The sequence below is a fragment of the Oryctolagus cuniculus genome, chromosome 12 (assembly GCF_964237555.1).
Source record: "Oryctolagus cuniculus chromosome 12, mOryCun1.1, whole genome shotgun sequence".
NCBI classification, from domain to species: domain Eukaryota; kingdom Metazoa; phylum Chordata; class Mammalia; order Lagomorpha; family Leporidae; genus Oryctolagus; species Oryctolagus cuniculus.
Window position 1 is genome coordinate 89,113,106 of NC_091443.1, and position 17,341 is coordinate 89,130,446.

At 58.9% G+C, this 17,341-nt stretch overlaps 1 protein-coding gene across 17 annotated transcripts in view; it reads right to left on the reverse strand.

Annotated features, from left to right (window-relative positions):
* MEGF11 (multiple EGF like domains 11) overlaps positions 1 to 17,341 on the reverse strand; it is a 320,058-nt gene that overhangs the window by 213,044 nt on the left and 89,673 nt on the right. For all 17 annotated transcript variants that reach the window (XR_007910143.2, XR_007910144.2, XR_007910140.2 and 14 more), the window contains exon 2: positions 824 to 929. Coding sequence is in view for 11 of the 17 variants with exons in the window: in XM_051821840.2 (XP_051677800.2) it covers positions 824 to 921 (98 nt within the window). In the remaining 6 variants the exon portion in view is untranslated. The remainder of the gene's footprint in view (positions 1 to 823; positions 930 to 17,341) is intronic.

Genomic DNA, 17,341 nt, shown 5'->3' on the forward strand with positions numbered 1-17,341 from the left:
GGGCTGGGCCGGTCACCCTCGCAGGACTGGGGCCAGCACCGCCCAGCCCGCCTTTCCTCCTCTGCCATCCACGTCCCCCATCGGGCCCTCATCTGAATTTTATTCATGTGATTTATTAACATCAAAGTGGTAGCGTCATCCCGGTTGGCGCGGCCAATCAATCCCAGGGTTTAATTCTGTTTTTCCTGATTGGTCTCTGGTCAGTGTCTTCGCGCTCACCAAAATCAATACTTTCACCTTGGATTTCAAAGTCAGCCTTCGGAGCCCTGGCCGGTTCCCCCAGGGCTCGGAGCTGCAGCCAGGATGTGGCAGCTCCTCGCCTACAACCTCATCCACCCTCCCCGGGGCAGCCCCTGCCCCGACCCCACCAGAGCAGCAGGGGCCTCCCCCGTCCTGCCCAGGGCAGGCTGCTGGCCACACGCCCGAGCTGGCACAGTGCTGCCAGTCCTGGGAGACAAGGGCGAACCTCATAGTATCACAGAGTGGCCTCTGGGGCCACAGCCCACATCCTCCACTCACTGCAGCCCAGCTGGGCCTCTCCTACCCTGTCTGTAAAATGGACAGAGAAGGCCAGGGCAGCACACTGTCCACGGTGCTACGGAGCCTGGTGCAAGCTGCCTCCACCTTGACCTGGCACAGCGCCGAGCCTCGGACAGCATCTACTGTCCCATCCTGCCTTCCTGTGATGGCACCGTGCCCCAGCTGGACCATGGGCCCAGCCTGAGTCCACCGGCTGTGCGTCTGGACTCTGCTCTTGTCCCCACAGTACCTGTCCCGCGGGCAATCCCCGGGCGTGCCTGAGCATTCAAGTCCCACCTCTTACCTCTCCCAGTGGCTGCACACGTTGGGGTCCTCGGGGTTCAGGGTGAGAGCGGCTGGCAGGAGGGAGATGAGCAGGAGCCCCGCCACGGAGCGCGCCATCCCGGGCCCTGTGCAGGAGAACACAGGAGGCCGCGTGTTGAATCAGAGCGTGTCCCCGGCACCTGTGGGCTCGCAGTGGACAGCCCCACAAAGCAGACCACGTCCCCGTCCTTGTGTGTAACAAGCACTTGGGGTCCTGCACGTGCAGGCTTTGACGTGAGTGGTAACAGCTCTCAGGTTCCGGGCCCCTGGAGAGGGGGAGGCGAGAGCCAGAGGAGCGTGGGAACTCCAGACAGGGTTCCGCGTAGGTTTTGGTTCAGGGCCGTGGGCTCCTAATGAAAGCTGTGGGCCTTCCCCTGGGAAAAACACCCATGGGCACCAACATGCCTACCACTTCAGGGCGACCTGAGCCCCCCGAGCCCACCCTTGGACGCAAGACCCCCCTGTATCTGTACTCCTTCGAGGGCTGCACCTGCCCCCATCTCCTGCTCCTGCATCTTAGACCAGCCTCGTCCCTCCACTTCCTCTCACCTGTCAGGGGGGTCGAGGAGGGAACTGAGCTGAGAAAACCCTCACCAGGAAGCTCTGGCCAGGCCACCACCAGAAGCCTTGCTCCTGTCGCCTGCTTGGGGCTGTCGGCCACCCACACCATCCAGGCCTCTATCTGCGCCAAGCAGCTTACAGTCTGAACCACGCCCCTGCAGTGACACCTGGGGCAGGAGGTGTCACCCCCTCCGTTCATGCCACAGGGGATCCTGTGTCCCTCCCAAAAGGAGGAGGGTCTGAAATGACCCTGGAGGGGCCCGCTGGGGCCCTGAGGTCCTGCAGCTTTAAGGAACCCCAGATTCCAGTCCTGGGGTCCCCCAGTGTGGATCGCTGACCTTGGGAGCATGGGCGGGGGGCTCAGGGCCACCTCCGGGGGGGCGGGATTCTCTGCTGGAATGAACATGATGATACAGAAAGAGCAAGATTTCTCACGGACATGTGGATACTCCTGGGGTTTATGTGAAAGCCCCCCAGAGCTCGGGGTAGCTTCTCCTTCCAGCCAACACCACTGAAAATGCGACTCTGCTAACAGAGGACAAGTATCACCAAAAGCCTTTAGCACTGAGAAGAGGTTAGGCCTGGGGGTGTGGCCACTGGCCCTGAGTTCACAGCCAATCGGATAGGGGCGGTCCAGGTGGGGTGCCTTCTACAGCTGCCCTTGGGGTCCCAAGGGAGGCTAAACGCAGCTCCTCACCCGACAACTCCCCATCTCCCTCGTTAAACTCCTCCTTAGCAGCTCCTTCTGAGACAAAGTGTCACAACTCCTCTGCAACCGACCGCGGGGTCCAAGTGAGTCACCCACGGGGCTTTCCTGTCTGTCTGAGGTTGGGACGTCAGCCGGCTACCTGCAGATTTAGCCAGGTGTCAGACGCATGCAGCAAAGCAGGTGGGCCAGAGGAGCCAGCTGGTGTCTCCGCTCACTTGGCAGAGGGCAGAAGGCTGTGGGCACAACTGCTCCTGCCTCCCCACCCCTCACCCCTGCCCACCCCCAGCCCTGGGAGACCCACACAGCCCAGCCCAGATGGGGGCCCCAGCCATCCTTTCCCTCCATTCTCCTGCAGATCGGACCCTGCTCCGGGGCTGGTATTGAGTTTTGGGGAGAGTCAGGAGGGGACACACGCCCTCTTCCAGGCAAGGTTTGGGCTGAGCAAGTGTCAAATAGAGGCACGCGCAATGGGACCCGGCACGTGAGAAGGCACGGAATCTGCGTACCAGCTGTCGACAAAGCCCTGCCTTGGCACCCACTTTGGCCCTGACCTCCTTGGTGGGCTGCCCCTGCATTCTCCAGCACTCTCCCAAGAAGACCCCCATTACACGGCCTAACCTACAAAGCTCTGCAAAGATTATGTATTTATTTATTTGAAAGGCAGAGACAGATAAACTGAGATCTCCCATCTGCTAGTTCATTCTCCAAATGCTCACAACAGCTGGGACTGTGGCTGGGCCAGAGCTGGAAGCCCAGAACTCAGCCCAGGCCTCCCACATGATTGGCAAAGACCCAACTACTGCTGCCTCCAGGGTTCGCAGTAGCAGGGAGCTGGAGCCAGGAGCGATGCGGGGGCCGGAAGCCAGGTCCTCTGATGCGGATGCAGGCACCTTAGCCACTAAGCTGCTTCCTTATCAGGCTTACAGTATCCGCCGAGCAGGCCACGTGGGACGGAAAAGCCGGCTCCTCCAGTCTCCCGGCATCCGTGGTGACGTGAGACGGAGATAACTGGCATCCTTGCCATAACTGGCAAGATGGTTTTGCTTTTTTTTTTTAAGAGAGAGATTCCTTTATTTATTTGAAAGGAAAAATACAGAAAGAGGCAAAGAGAGGAAGAGATCTTTCATCTGCTGGTTCACTCCCCAAATATCCATGATGGCTGGGGCGGGGCCAGGCTGAAGCCAGGAGCCAGGAGCTCCACCCAGGCCTCCCGTGGGGGTGCAGGGGTCCAACCATCTCCCACAGTCTCCATAGCACATTAGGATTGGAGGCGGAGCAGCTGGAACTTGAACCTGCACTGATGTGGGATCCCCGTCGCAGGCAGTGGATTAAACAGCCACGGCGCCAGCCCAGCGGAGACCTGTGTAAATCTTCACAAAACCCTCCTTCTCTCGGAGTCTGGACAGTTTACCTGACTCCTACCGGTGGTGAGATGCATGGAGAGCCGAGCAGGGCACAGAGAGCGTGCTGGTGGGTGGATGCACACACAGGACGTGGAGACGGAGTGAAGGGCAGCACAGACACAGCCAGGGAGGCGGCACCGAGACCACCGAGTGAGCCCAGCTCCCACGCCTCACTCCCTCGGCGTGACGGTGGCGAGCTCTGCAGAGCAGGGGCTCCCAGCATCCGCTCCCTGGCCGTGAATAGCAGGGTCCCCGCCTGAGGCCGAGTCTGCCTCTGTGCTGGTGAGTGAGGGAAGGACGCCCAGCCTCATGGGTGCAGAAGGTGACGTCTCCCAGACCCCTCGGGACTGCAATGCCGTCCCTGAACCTGGCTCCATCTAAAAGATGCAACACAAGGAGGGCATTTGCCCTAGCATGTAAGATGCTGGTTAAGGGGGCCAGAGCTGTGGTGTAGAAGGTTAAACCTCCACCTGCAGCACCAGCATCCCATATGGGCTCCAGTTCAAGTCCCAGCTGCTCCACTTCCGATCCAGCTCCCTGTTGATGTGCCTGGGAAAGGAGCAGAGGATGACTCCCAACTCCTTGGGCCCCTGCACTCACGTGGGAGACCTGGAAGGAGCTCCTGGCTCCTGGTTCCTGGCTCCAGCCTGGCCCAGCTCCAGCCATTGTAGCCATCTGGGGAGTGAACCAGCATATGGTAGATCTCTCTCTCTCTCTCTCTCTTTTTTTTTTTTTTTTTTTTTTTTTGACAGGCAGAGTGGACAGTGAGAGAGACAGAGAAAGGTCTTCCTTTTGCCATTGGTTCACCCTCCAATGGCTGCCACAGCTGGCGCGCTGCGGCCAGCGCACCGCGCTGATCCGAAGGCAGGAGCCAGGTGCTTCTCCTGGTCTCCCATGGGGTGCAGGCCCAAGCATTTGGGCCATCCTCCACTGCCTTCCTGGGCCACAGCAGAGAGCTGGCCTGGAAGAGGGGCAACTGGGACAAAATCCGGCACCCTGACCGGGACTAGAACCCGGTGTGCCGGCGCCGCTAGGTGGAGGATTAGCCTATTGAGCCGCGCGCCGGCCAGATCTCTCTCTCTCAAAAGAAAAAAAAAAAAAAGATGCAGGCTAAGGCACCGCATCCCACACAGAGCACCAGGGTTCAACACTCAGCTCTGACTCCTGACTCCAGCTTCCTGCTCATGCAGACCCCTGGAGGCAGCCGTGAGGGCTCGAGTGCTTAGGTCCCTGCCACCCATGTAGGAGACCTGGACTGAGTTCCCAGCTCCTGGCCTTGGCCCGGCCCAGCCCAGCTCTTGTGGACACTTGTGTAGTGAACGATGCCTGGGATCTCTCTCTCTTTCAATCAAATAAAATTTTTAAAATTAAAAAAGTAGTAAGATATTTAAAAAAAATAAAAGATGCAAGCTTATCACCCATCATCCCCCGGTTCACTCTGGTCAGCCCAGGCTGCCCTCAGGCTCATCCCCTCCTCCAGGTTCATCCCCAATGTCCTCCGTCCTCCACTCTGGATCCAAACGTCACATGCTAGAGTTTGATCTCAGATCCCAGCCTCACTCACCCCTGCAGGGCCTGGCATGGAGGGACAAGGCTAATCGAGCACCTATCGTATTCCCAGACCTACGTGAGACTTTTCTGGGCTTCCTCCCCCCCGCCTCCCAGACTGATCCCAGAGCCACATGGGCATGGGATGACAGAGGGAAAAATCAATGCTACCACCACTCCATCTGCAATGACAGAGGTTAATGTCTGGGCACCATGTGCTTTAGGCATGAGAATTAAATGAGAAAGTGCCCCGGTGTTGTTTCAGAGGAAGCAAGCAGGTAAATAAACCAGCTGGCTCCCACACGCCTTTCCAGTCTCGCTGCTGTGGAGGGAGGGATGTCCCAATGGTGGAGATGCCTCTTTCCTACCGGGGGCCTGGGGGCTTTGCACCTGATGAACTGGGCAGGGGGCACCAGACAAGGGGGAGAGGAGGTGGCCAGGAAGTGTGTCTCTCACACCTGCCCACAGGTAGAAGTCCATGCACCTGCCCAGAGCACCACCTCCCCTGGGCCTGGCTTACGTCACTGGTGAGTGAGTAGATGAAAGCTCTCATGGACTGGATGGATGCAGAATGGACAGAATACGGGAAGGTGGAGAGCAGAGAAAGGGATTCCAGGGGCAGGTGCCGCAGAAGCAAGTGCGAGGAGGAAGGACCGCACGGGTGACGCCTGCTGGAGAGGACCAACAGCAGAGCAGCGGCGGCCGATGCAGGCAGCTTTACAGGGTGCGCCCGAGACCGGCTTCTGCGGGCTACGCGGCCCGTGAGACAGTAACAGAAAGGCTTCCGAGGGCGAGCGAGGTGGGGAAAGCCGCGAGTTAGGCTCGCATCTTACACACTCGCCGTGGATCTGCGCGCGCCCAGCTTCTGTCCTGTTCTGTTTCCCATGGACTCCTCCCGCGATGCAGCTCTATGAGCAAGGCCCATCACTGCCCCTCTTTGAGAAATTCTGCTCCCCTCCACCAAGGGCAAGGGTGAAGGAAGACCCTCAGTCTGTGCCCCCAGAGCCCACACCCTTTGTTTATTCTCACACCTGGGAGCCTTCATGCGGGGGTGGGGGGACCTGCCCCTGGGCATCTTGGAGAGATGCACACATCACAGCCAAGGCTGCCTCCTCCCAGCCCGGGGCACTGCCCTGGCCTGGGTTGACCCTGGAGGCTGAGCAGACCTCAGAGATGGTGGCATCCACCAGAGGCCCCTGCCTCCTGCCCGGTCCTCCCTCACCCCCACCCCAGCACCTGCAGGTTCCAGCCTGTCTCCCTGGTGGCAGCATACACCTGGCCAGACACCAGCTCTCTCGTTAGCCATGAGTCATAAACAGGAGCAGAGGACAGACAGACAGATGGCCTCTGCCCTGGGGTCAGGCATTACAGCCTCACGGTCCATCTGTGCAAAAATCCTACCCACCTGCTTCACCTCCACCTGCCGCCGCCTCTTCCTGGCTGTGCCTACATCTTGGACACTGGAGCCTTGGTCAGTGGACCTGGGATCTGCTCCCTCCATCCATCCATCTTTCCAGGGCCCTTCCATTTTTTTTTAAATATGTTTTATTTGAAAGATGAGTGACAGAGAGGGAAGGACAGAGAGAGAGAAAGAGAGAGAGAGAATTGATCTTCTATCTGTTGGTTCTCTCCCCAAATGCCCATAACAACTGGGGTTGGACAAGCCAAAGGCTTCCTCCAGGTCTCCCACATGAGTGGCAGGGGCCCAGGTACTTGGGCCATCTGCTGCTGCTTTCCCAGGCTCATTAGCAGGGAGCTGGATCGGAGGCAGGGGAGCTGGCGGCAACAGTGGTGGAGGCCAGACCCTAGTTTATGGACCCTCGGAGGTGTCCACTCCCACAGCAACGGGGATGGATTATGGTGGCTGCTTAGGCTCCTGTGCTGAGAAACGGGCTGAGTGGGAATACACGCCGTGATTAATTAATAATGCCTGCTGCCGGCTCCGGATGGGAGGGGGACAACGCAGGTGGCCTCAGCTCTCCCTCTGGACCTCAGAACCTGTGCCCTTTCCTTCCTCTCAGGTCACACGTGAGAACACATTTCACAAGGGCAGGCGTTTCCACCTGTTGTGCCCACTGCTGTGTGCCCAGCACCCGCAGCGCTGCACACACGGGGCCCTGCCCGTCTGTCACCTAACCGTTACTCCTGCCCCAGCCTCCCATCCATCCCTGCCTCGGCATCAGCCACATGGCCGCGTCTGGCCTGATGGAGGACGCCAAAGACCTGTCCAGACTGCAGCCATGCTGTGTCGTCACGCCATGGGGACACCAACCATTGGCATAGGATGCAGTGGGCTTCAGGGACATCCTGATGGGGATCCAAAGACCCCTGCCCGGGCCACCACATGCGTGCACAAGGCCCGGACAGGGGCCCCGTCCACAGCTTGTGCTGCACCTGGGGGTGCGGGGACATGGCCAGCCCCTGCCTGAAAAGGCACCTTCAGGCTCCTAAGGAAGGGGAGTCGGAGCCCACACTGGGGCTGGTCCAGCGGGCCCCTCACATTGCTCTCAGCACACGGACATGCAGAGAGAGGGCTCTGGCTAGTATTTATAGAACACAAGCACACTGCATTTTTTCTCAATGAAACATCCAAGATCGCGGTGATGGAGCAAATGCCAAGGTTATCTCCAGCCTCGCCGACCTTCCCATTCGTCTGCCTGCTGCTCTCGGCCGGGCGCCCGCTCCCTGAGCCCCCAGTTCAGTGGCCTTGCCGGGGCTGACTAGCTCCAGACGGAGCAGTGCAGCCCTGTAATTAACAGGTGCGTCCTCTGCCTTCCGAGGTCTCCTGCCCTCCAGCAGCCCCGCAGGGCCTGGGCTGATGCTGAACGCTTTCTAATCTGCCCACACTTAAAAAAACTCGTAAGTTTCCAGAAGAAACCCACAGATCTTCATCTCCAAAAAGGGGGGGGGGTGCCCAGACTGGGGGGCTCAGCAGAAAGAGGCCCAGCCAGGTGCCTGCCCCACTGGGATAAATCAGAGGCCTGGAGCCACCTCCCAGACATGTAAAACACCCTCCTCTGAGGCCGGCCACCACCACCACTCTGATAAATTCTGCTTTCTCCACGCCTGGGGAGCCTCAGGCTGCAAATCCTGAGAATGGCACCAGGGAGGCCGAGGCCGGCAGTGACCATTCATCAGGTCCCTGTCCCCTGAGGCCGCCAGCCCTGCAGACAGCAAGCATCCCTGACAGGCTAGGCGAGACATCGCAGCAAAACCCTAGGGCGGGGAGGACCCCTCGGGCTATAAAGCACCTCCTTCCCAGGCTGTGTGCAGCTTCTGGGCTTGAAGCCCTCCCCGCCCCCCGCCCCCCCCCCCCCACTCCTGAGCTGGCAGCATCTGCATCCCCAGCCTGCAGCCCCAGCGAGGACATCAAGAGAAAACTTATCTCTGTTCTTAGGCCATTCCATTTCTCACAAAGCAATTATCTCCATCTTTCCATTTCTTTGCAAATCAGGGCCTACCCAGCTGGCCAAGCTAACCGAGGCCCCACAGGGCCCCTCCCCAGCTGCCCACTGCAAGTCCGCTCCTCTCCCGCCCCCTCCCAGGCCCCAGGGATCCTCAGAGCAGGGGAGTCCATTCTCCCCTGGGCATTCGGTCTCTGCCACACCCACCAAACCCCCAAAGACCCATCAGCTGCCCAGGGCCGTTTAGCTCCATGGGGCTTGGGTCTGGGGAAACCAGATCTGAAGCCACGGGATGCACCTGAAAGTTCTAGGGGGGGGGGGGGATGCTGAGGGGGGGGGTGGGTCCTGGGAGATCAAGTCTCTTCCCACCACTTAGCTGTGGGGAGGAGCAGCTGGACAGCGGGCCCCGAAACAAGCCTGGGAGCACCCACCGTCCAGAACCTCAACCCCAGGAAGGGAAACTGTGCCCCCTACAGGACACGACTGCCGGGCTGCAGGGCCCAAGTCAAGGGAATGGTGGCGTCAGGCTGACCTGGGTTCGAATCCTGGCTTTGCCTTCCCGGCTACCCAACCCACATAAAACCTTCCACCTGCTCTGCAGCTGCTTGGCGTCTTCCCCGTTAGGTGAGACCGCTCACGGGGCTGCTAGGACAGTAAATGAGGGGGCAGGTAAAGCACTTGGCCTTGGGTCTGGCACACAGAAGGGGCCCGAGGAAAGCTTGGCTTCCTCCCCAGCCACGGCTCACCCCAGAGGCCCTTCCAAGTCCAGCATTCCGACTGCCTGGTCTAGTTATTCACTTTTAAATATTTATTTATTTGAAAGTCAGCATTACAGAGAAAGAGAGAGAGAGAGAATCTGTCTGCACTGGTTCACTCTCAGGCTAGACCAGGCTGAAGCCAGGAGCCAGGAGCTTCTTCTGGGTCTCCTACGGGGGTGCAGGGGCCCAAGGACTTGGGCCATCTTCCACTGCTTTCCCAGGCCACAGCAGAGAACTGGATTGGAAATGGAGCAGCCGGGACTTGAACTGGCACCCATATGGGATGCTGGCACTGCAGGCGGCAGCTTAGCCTGCTACACCACAGTGCCGGGCCCTGCCCGCCTGACCCCTAAGCAGCTAGAAGGCCAGGAAAGACACCGCAGTGGGAGAAGCCAGGCCTGGCTGTGCACAGGCAAAGCCTCCTGCCTCAGCCTTCACCGTGCAGCTCCCGCTGAAGGAGCGCCCATCAGTCACTGGGGCCAGGTCCAGGTGTGGCCAGGGGCCAGCTCCCAGACCCGCTGGCCAGTGCAGGGGAACGGCCACGAGAGGGCAGCGGGCCCAGGACACGGCTCTGCTCAAAAGTGCAGAAGCCTTTCCCGGCAGGAAGCCTCAGGCAAGCGTGATGAGAAATGAGAGAGCTCTGAGGGACTGATGCCGAGCGTCCCCGCAGGCCCCGCACGTGGGGCCCGGTCGCCTCCACGTGGGTGCCGCTCATCCGCTTTTGCCCTCCGATGGGAGGGAGGCCCACGGCCAAGCCCACCCAGCGCCCGGCTCCATGCTCTCAGGGCTCAGAGACCCATCCTTCCCCGCTCCCCTCTGTCTCCCTCCTGAGTTCCAGCTTCCCGGGGCCTCCATTCTTCCCCTCTGCCACCTGAGTTACTCTTGCTCGGTCTCTCTGAACTTCGCTCCCCAAGGTCACTTCCAAAGTGCCCGCCACCCTGCCCATCACCTCCTGTAGCCTTTCTCCTCTTCATCTCTGCGTCTCGGGTTTGCTCCATCCCCCTGGCAGCATGGACAGAAAGCAGAGGACATAGAAGAGCTGCATCCTGGTCTCGGACCCCAGAAAGCTCACAGCACAGGAAGGAGGAGGGGACAACAGCTTCCGGGAACGGTAACCAGGCGATGCAGGGGCGCCCTGCAATCCACAGCCCAAATGTGGAGATGCAGGGACCTCTGTGCCTGCCCGCCTCTCTGTCCTGCCCCCAGCACCCCTTGGAGACCGGCCTCATCTGTGCTTTGTGCCAGTCCAGTGCCACAGCAGGGCAGGCTCTGTCTCCCCCTCCCCCCCTTGTCAAGAGCTAAAGAGGAAGGCCTGGCTGCCGGTCCGTGACACGGACATCAGACAAAGGCAGCTTCCGCAGGCTTCCTTCAGGAACCTTTCGGATCCCCGCCAGAGAGTCTGATGCCGAAGTCGACTTTCCCAAAGCTTTAGCATCCTGAGTTTGTGCGAGGCGATGGGAGCACGTCTCAGTGTGGGAAACAACTTTGCCTAAACAGATCGGCATCAGCAGACGAGGGGTCTTCAACAAGTTCATAGAGGGGTTGGTGTGGTGCACAGCAGGCGACGCCAATTCCTGCAACGTCGGTGCCCCGTGTCAAAGCGTCAGTTCAAGCCCTGGCTGCTCTACTTTGAACCCAGCTCCCTGTTAAAAAAAATGCCCCTGGGAAAGCAGCAGAAGATGGCCCAAGCTCTTAGGCCCCGCTACCTGCATGGGGGAGCCCAGATGGATTTGCAGGCTCCTGGCTTCAGTCTGGCCCAGCCCTGGCTGTTGTGGCCATTTCGGGATGTGAACCAGTGGGCAAAAGGTCTCTCTTGCTTCCTGTTGCTCTGCCCTTCAAATAAACAAACACAACTTTTAACAAAAGTATCCCAGAAAATACATATGATGAAAAAACTGGGCCGGCGCCGTGGCTCAACAAGCTAATCCTCCACCTGCGGTGCCGGCACACCGGGTTCTAGTCCCGGTCGAGGCACCAGATTCTGTCCAGGTTGCTCCTCTTCCAGTCCAGCTCTCTGCTGTGGCCCAGGAGTGCAGTGGAGGATGGCCCAAGTGCTTGGGCCCTGCACCTGCATGGGAGACCAGGAGAAGCACCTGGCTCCTGGCTTCAGATCGGTGCAGTGCACTGGCTGCAACTCGCCAGCCGTGGAGGCCATTGGGGGGTGAACCAACAGCAAAAGGAAGACCTTTCTCTCTGTCTCTCTCTCTCACTACTGTGCCTGTCAAAAAAACAAAAAACAAAAAACAAAAAACAAACAAAAAAAACTATATATGGGCTTCAAAAAATTTTGCATCGAAATAAACCTCTTTCTTTCTTTCTTTCTTTCTTTCTTTCTTTCTTTCTTTCTTTCTTTCTTTCTTTCTTTCTTTCTTTTTGACAGGCAGAGTTAGATAGTGAGAAAGAGAGAGACAGAGAGAAAGGTCTTCCTTCCATTGGTTCACTCCCCCAAATGGCCTCTACAGTTGGTGCGCTGCGCTGATCCGAAGCCAGGAGCCAGGAGCCAGGTGCTTCCTCCCAGTCTCCCATGGGGTGCAGGGCCCAAGCACTTGGGCCATCCTCCACTGCACACCCGGGCCACAGCAGAGAGCTGGACTGGAAGAGGGGCAACCGGGAAAGAATCCGGTGCCCCGACCGGGACTAGAACCCGGTGTGCCGTCGCTGCAGGCGGAGGATTAGCCTAGTGATCCACGGCACCGGCCAAACCTATCTTTTCACTCCATTTCTCCGTGAACTTCTGAGGTACACTTGTGGAGTACGGGCATGCGTGTGTGCTGACAGCAGCAGCAGGAATGTCAGGTTGCGTTCTCCCCAGGAGCGGAGATGGAGAGTACCTGGCCCGGGCCTGATGCAGCCACTCCCTGGAGCTGCCTGGGCAGACTGAGGCCACGCAGCAGGGGCAGCGGTCTCGCCGCCCTGAGACCCTACCCACGCTGCTTCGAAGAGCCAAAATGATCTTAGGATGCAGAAAAATGGATGCATAACATATGACTTTGTCGGCTCTGTGCAGTATAATGAATGGATCAGGTATTCAGATTTTAAAAGAAATTTATTGCTGCCCTCCATCCATGGCACTCACAAATCCTGGCTGGCAGCCTGGCCAGACGGGCACTGTCCCTCGCTGCTCTCTCAGGCCCTGGTGCTCCCATTGGCTCTGCACTGGGGCTCCCGGGTTCTAACCCAGCTCCGCCTCCGACCATGTGACATTGGGAGGGTCACAGCCTCCTCATCTGTGTAACCTGAGCCTCCCAGGCTCCTGAGAAGGGCCTGCCCCTGGGGGAGCACTGGGTGAAACCTCATCATCTTTACACTTGGTCTTGACCTCTGGATGGGAGGGGGAGGGGAATGCCAATGCTCCTGGGGCTGTGCACAGAGTGAGCGTGAGCGAGGGGTCCGGGTTCGGAGGCCTGAGGTAGACGGGCTCCCTGGAGAGAGAAGGGACTACAGTGACCAGCAGGAAGCTTGCCCAGGCCTTGCTGGCCCGCAGTGTAAGCCAGAGGCGATTCCAAGTCTGGACCAGAGGCCAATTCGCCTGCATTTCGGGCTCAGGCTGTGTCTGACCACCATCTCCCCAGCTGTACCCGTGTGCAATCAGAAGATCGCTCGGAGTCCAGTTTCCTGGAGGTGGAGGAGCAAGACGCCCACTCTCATTCCAGAACATCCGTCCCTGGGCCCGCTCACCAGGGTCCAAGCCTGCCCCTCCGCCGCCTCCCCTGAATGGCACACCAGTGCCAGAGGCATTGTGTGCCTGGCTGGATGATGCGTTGTTTATTTCGGGATTTTTCCAGGAAATTGTTCATTAAGGATAAAAGCACCTGCTTACTGTAAGAGAGCATTACACAAAGACTCTGTCGGGGCCCTGGAAGGGCCGTAATTAATGAAGTGCAAATGAACAAACATGCTATAAATTAGAGGTCTGAAAAGAAATGTCTGCCATTTAGGGGATTATGAGAAACGGCTGAGATGAAACGTCATATTTTTAGGCCACACTGGGGTTAAAAAAGAAAAATGGGCGGGGGGGAAAATGACAAAAGGTGGCCGAGGTAGCGATCTATTTCTGGAGCGAGCAAAGCTCGCGTTTCCATTAAGAGAATTATAAATCAATTCTGTTTTGTCTGGGGGCAGCTACGCACGGCATGTGCTAGATTAAACCGCTTAACATGTCACAGCAGTGCCTTCCGAGGGGTCCACTGCCGGCGCCCACCAGGAGGAAGTTCGGGGGGATCCAAGCCATGGCACCGAGGCGGGCTTGGTGGGCACCGGCCATCTGGAGTGCAGGTGTCAAGAGAAATAAGCCGCAGTGAGCCGCAACCTTCGAGTAACCGGGAGGTGGCCCAAGCAGCCGGTGGCCCGCACTGCTGCTGTCAGAGAGGGTCTCCCTGTGCATTCCCACCCCAGGCCAGGAGCTTTGTTCCCCCGCTTCTGAAAGGCAGCTTCCCCAGAGATCTGATCCCAGACACCAGAATCCAGCCCCAGGGCCCAGCTGCGGGGGTGGGGGAACCAGAGAGCCCTTTCCCACTTCCCTGGCAACTCCATAGGAAACGCAGATCTGCCCATTCCTCAGTGCAAAATGAGGCGGCGGCAGCTTCCCTGTGGACCCCAGCAGATCCCGGGCCGGCCTGGCCCGGGAGCTGCTAACCTTCAATTCGCCGAACCACCAACCTGCAGTCAACACGGGAGCTGGTGCCAAGTCTCAATCACGCCTGCCCAACATGCTAATTCTGCAGCGTGCCCACAAATTTCTAAATTTGCCACATCACACACAGGGATTCGTTGGGGTAGGAAGGGCGGGAGGCTGGCCAGAAGCTCGCTAAGCCTGGAAGGGCCTGACACATGGACCTCTGGCTGTGCCGGGAACGGGGTGGGGGGAGTGGGCGGGCAGGAGTGGGCTCACTGCACGTCGGGTACTAACTCTGCACTGGGGGCCTTGGGAGCACTCACAAAGGATCCTCTCCTGGGCTGGGTCTGTGACCCACATCACTCTGTCCCCACAGTAACTTAGGATGCAGGTCTCGGGCTCTGCATTGCAGGGATCAGTAGGAAGCTCTGTCTGGAAGGTCACGACTTTGCCATGAACTTGGGACTACCTGTATTACCCTGCTGCCAGGTACATGTCGAGTGTTCAGACCCAGGCATGTGTGTGTGTGTGTGTGTGTGCACGTCCATCCACACGCCCACAGGCGCAAACAGCAGGCTAGGGCAGGGGTGAGGTCAGCTCTTCAGCTCAGAGCTTCCTGCAGGCTCACGGGACTGGGGCAGAGGCACGGAGGGCGCTGTGCTGCTGTGAGACAGAAGCCACCCTGGGGCTGGCGGTGTGGCCTTGGCCAAGGCACGGCCTCCTGGGTGCCGCCGTGTCCTCTGCCAGCTGGGACGAAGGAAGCCTTCAGCAAGCCAGAGCTCCTCAGACTGCAGTACCCAGAAAACAGCGGGAGAGGGTTTCCATCACAGCGCCAGTCTGGAGGCACAGGAGAGGGTGGGTCCCTTCCACACAGCCTGAGGGCGCAGGTCCCTCCCGACCCTGGCTTGGACAGTTCTAGGTGGGCTCCAAGACCCCTTTGGCTCTGACCTCACGGGAGCTCCGTGCTCCGCTCCAGGGAGCAGACAGAGGCAGATCCCAGGTGCTGCCGGCACCTGTCACAGCATCCTGTGTGCCCGCCTGTGTCACCCCCAGGCCCAGCTACTCTCTTTACAGCACCAGCCTTGTCTCAGCTGTGCTGTAGGGCCTCAGGGCAAGGCAGGGGCCAGGCCCCTAAGAGGGCAGGCAGACAGCACAACAGCTGAAGGAGACCTGGCTGGGAAAGCTGAGCCTGGGGTTCGGTAGTTAAGCAAATGGGGGCGGGGAGGGGTTTGGCACAGCAGCTAAGACCCGACTTGGGATGTCCACATCCCATACCAGAGTGCCTGAGCTCAGGTCCCCGCTATGCTGCCGATTCCAGCTCCTTGCTCATGCAGACCCTGGGAGGTAGCAGCTGATGGCCCAAGTACTAGAGTCCCTGCCACTCAGGTGGGAGATCCGGATTGAGTTCCCGGCTCCCCTAAGTTTAGCCTGGGTCAGCCTTCTGGGGGTTGCAGGCGCTGGGGGAGTGAACCAGCAGCTGGAGGAGCTCTCCAAAAAAAAAAAAAATTAAGAAGCAATTAAGCACATGATCTCCCTGTGCCCTCCGTATACTCGGGAGGTGGAGTTTACTTCACCATAGACGAGGCCGGGTCCCCAGCAAGACAGAGCAGTAGTTTGGTTTACATCCCAGGAGTGAGCAGCATCCTACCCAGTCTGGGCTCCACGCGGAGAATATTGTCTTAAAAAGCCTGCCTGGGGGCTGGCACTGTGGTGTAGTGGGTAAAGCTGCCACCTGCAGTTCCAGCATCCCACATGGGCACCGGTTCAAGTCCCAGCTGCTCCACTTCCGATCCAGCTCTCTGCTATGGCCTGGGATAGCAGTAGAAGATGGCCCCAGTGCTTGGGCCCCTGCACCCATGTGGGAGACCTGGAAGAAGCTCCTGGCTCCTGACTTCAAATCAGCCCAGCTCTGGCTGTTGCGGCCATCTGGGGAGTGAACCAGTGGATGGAAGACTTCTCTCTCTCTCTCTCTCTCTCTCTCTCTCTGCCTTTCAAATAAATTTTTAAAAAATCTTTAAAAAAGGCCGGCTCCGGCCGGCGCCGCGGCTCAACAGGCTAATCCTCTGCCTAGCGGCACCGGCACCCTGGGTTCTAGTCCCGGTCGGGGTGCTGGATTCTGTCCTGGTTGCCCCTGTTCCAGACCAGCTCTCTGCTGTGGCCCGGGAAGGCAGTGGAGGATGGCCCAAGTCCTTGGGCCCTGCACCCGAATGGGAGACTAGGAGTAAGCACCTGGCTCCTGGCTTCAGATTGGCGCAGCGCGCCGGCCACAAAGCACCGGCCTAGCAGCCATTTGGGGAGTGAACCAACGGAAGGAAGACCTTTCTCTCTGTCTCCCTCTCTCTCTCTCACTAACTCTGCCTGCCAAAAAAAAAAAAAAAATCTTAAAAAAAAAAAAGAAGAAGCAGCAGCCTTCGTGTCCTTAACCTCCAGCTCAGCTCACGGAGCCCCGGGTCACTGGGAAGGGGCAGGAAGAAGTGGAATTCTGCAGCCACCTCTGGTTCTGCATCGGAAAGGACATCTCTGGACAGAGCAGGCGCCGGCCAGCCTCTGGATGGTTCCACAAGGTGCACGCGAGGATAACATCACCCCGGGGGAGGAAGGGAGAGGAGACTTCTGTGTCAAGCCAATTTCACCCACTGTGGAGCAATCACTAACAGCAAATGGCAGCCCCGTGTGTGTCCGCGTGGCGGCAGGTGAATGCTGAAGAGTGGGGACTGCCAGCTGGGCACAGGGGGACAGGATCTGCCGATGAGCCCTCCAAGGATGGCCCGAGCCGAGCGAGCACCCAGCCACGGGCCAGAGACGGAGAAGCCAGAACCGGGCCCCTCCCCCCAGGTCTGGCAGTGAGCCGCTGTGTGACCCTGAGTGAGCTGCTGCACCTCTCTGGGCTGACAGGCACATCACAGGGAGGTTGCCTGGCCTACGGTGAGGACGTGGCCGGCAGGCCTGCATCTGAGTGCTCCAACTCTGATCTGTTGTGCTGCCTCAGTTTCCCCAATTACAAAAGGAGGCTGACTGACAGCCCTGCAATCTGAGGGCCAAACTTGGGCCCTGGCTAAGTTCCCTTGTGGTTCTAGAATGTTCCCCAGTGATTGCCAGCAGCCAGAGCAGACCCCGGGGAGAATGAATCCCCCACCCCACCCCGGTCTCAGTAAAGGTGTGATGACAGACGATGACTGGATCAGTGTTTCCTGAGCAAATTCCTGGTTCTGCCCAGAGACAAAGAGACTTACCCTGGGCCACACAGCTGGAGTCAGACAGAGTTGACCTCAAATCAAGGGCTTGGATCCCAACTGCAGGCCCTGTCCCTGCTACGTGAGACAACCTGGGGGCAGGGAGTGCCTGGGGCATGCTGGATTTGTGGACCGCGAGCCCTCCAGGCCCCGTCTGCTGCCTTCCCAGCCATTCACAGGGCCCCAGTCCCAAGGTCCTCACGCCACCTAGGCAGTGGGCCGGGTCCTCTCCCTGCCACCTCCTCCAGGCTATCTCTCAGGATTTTC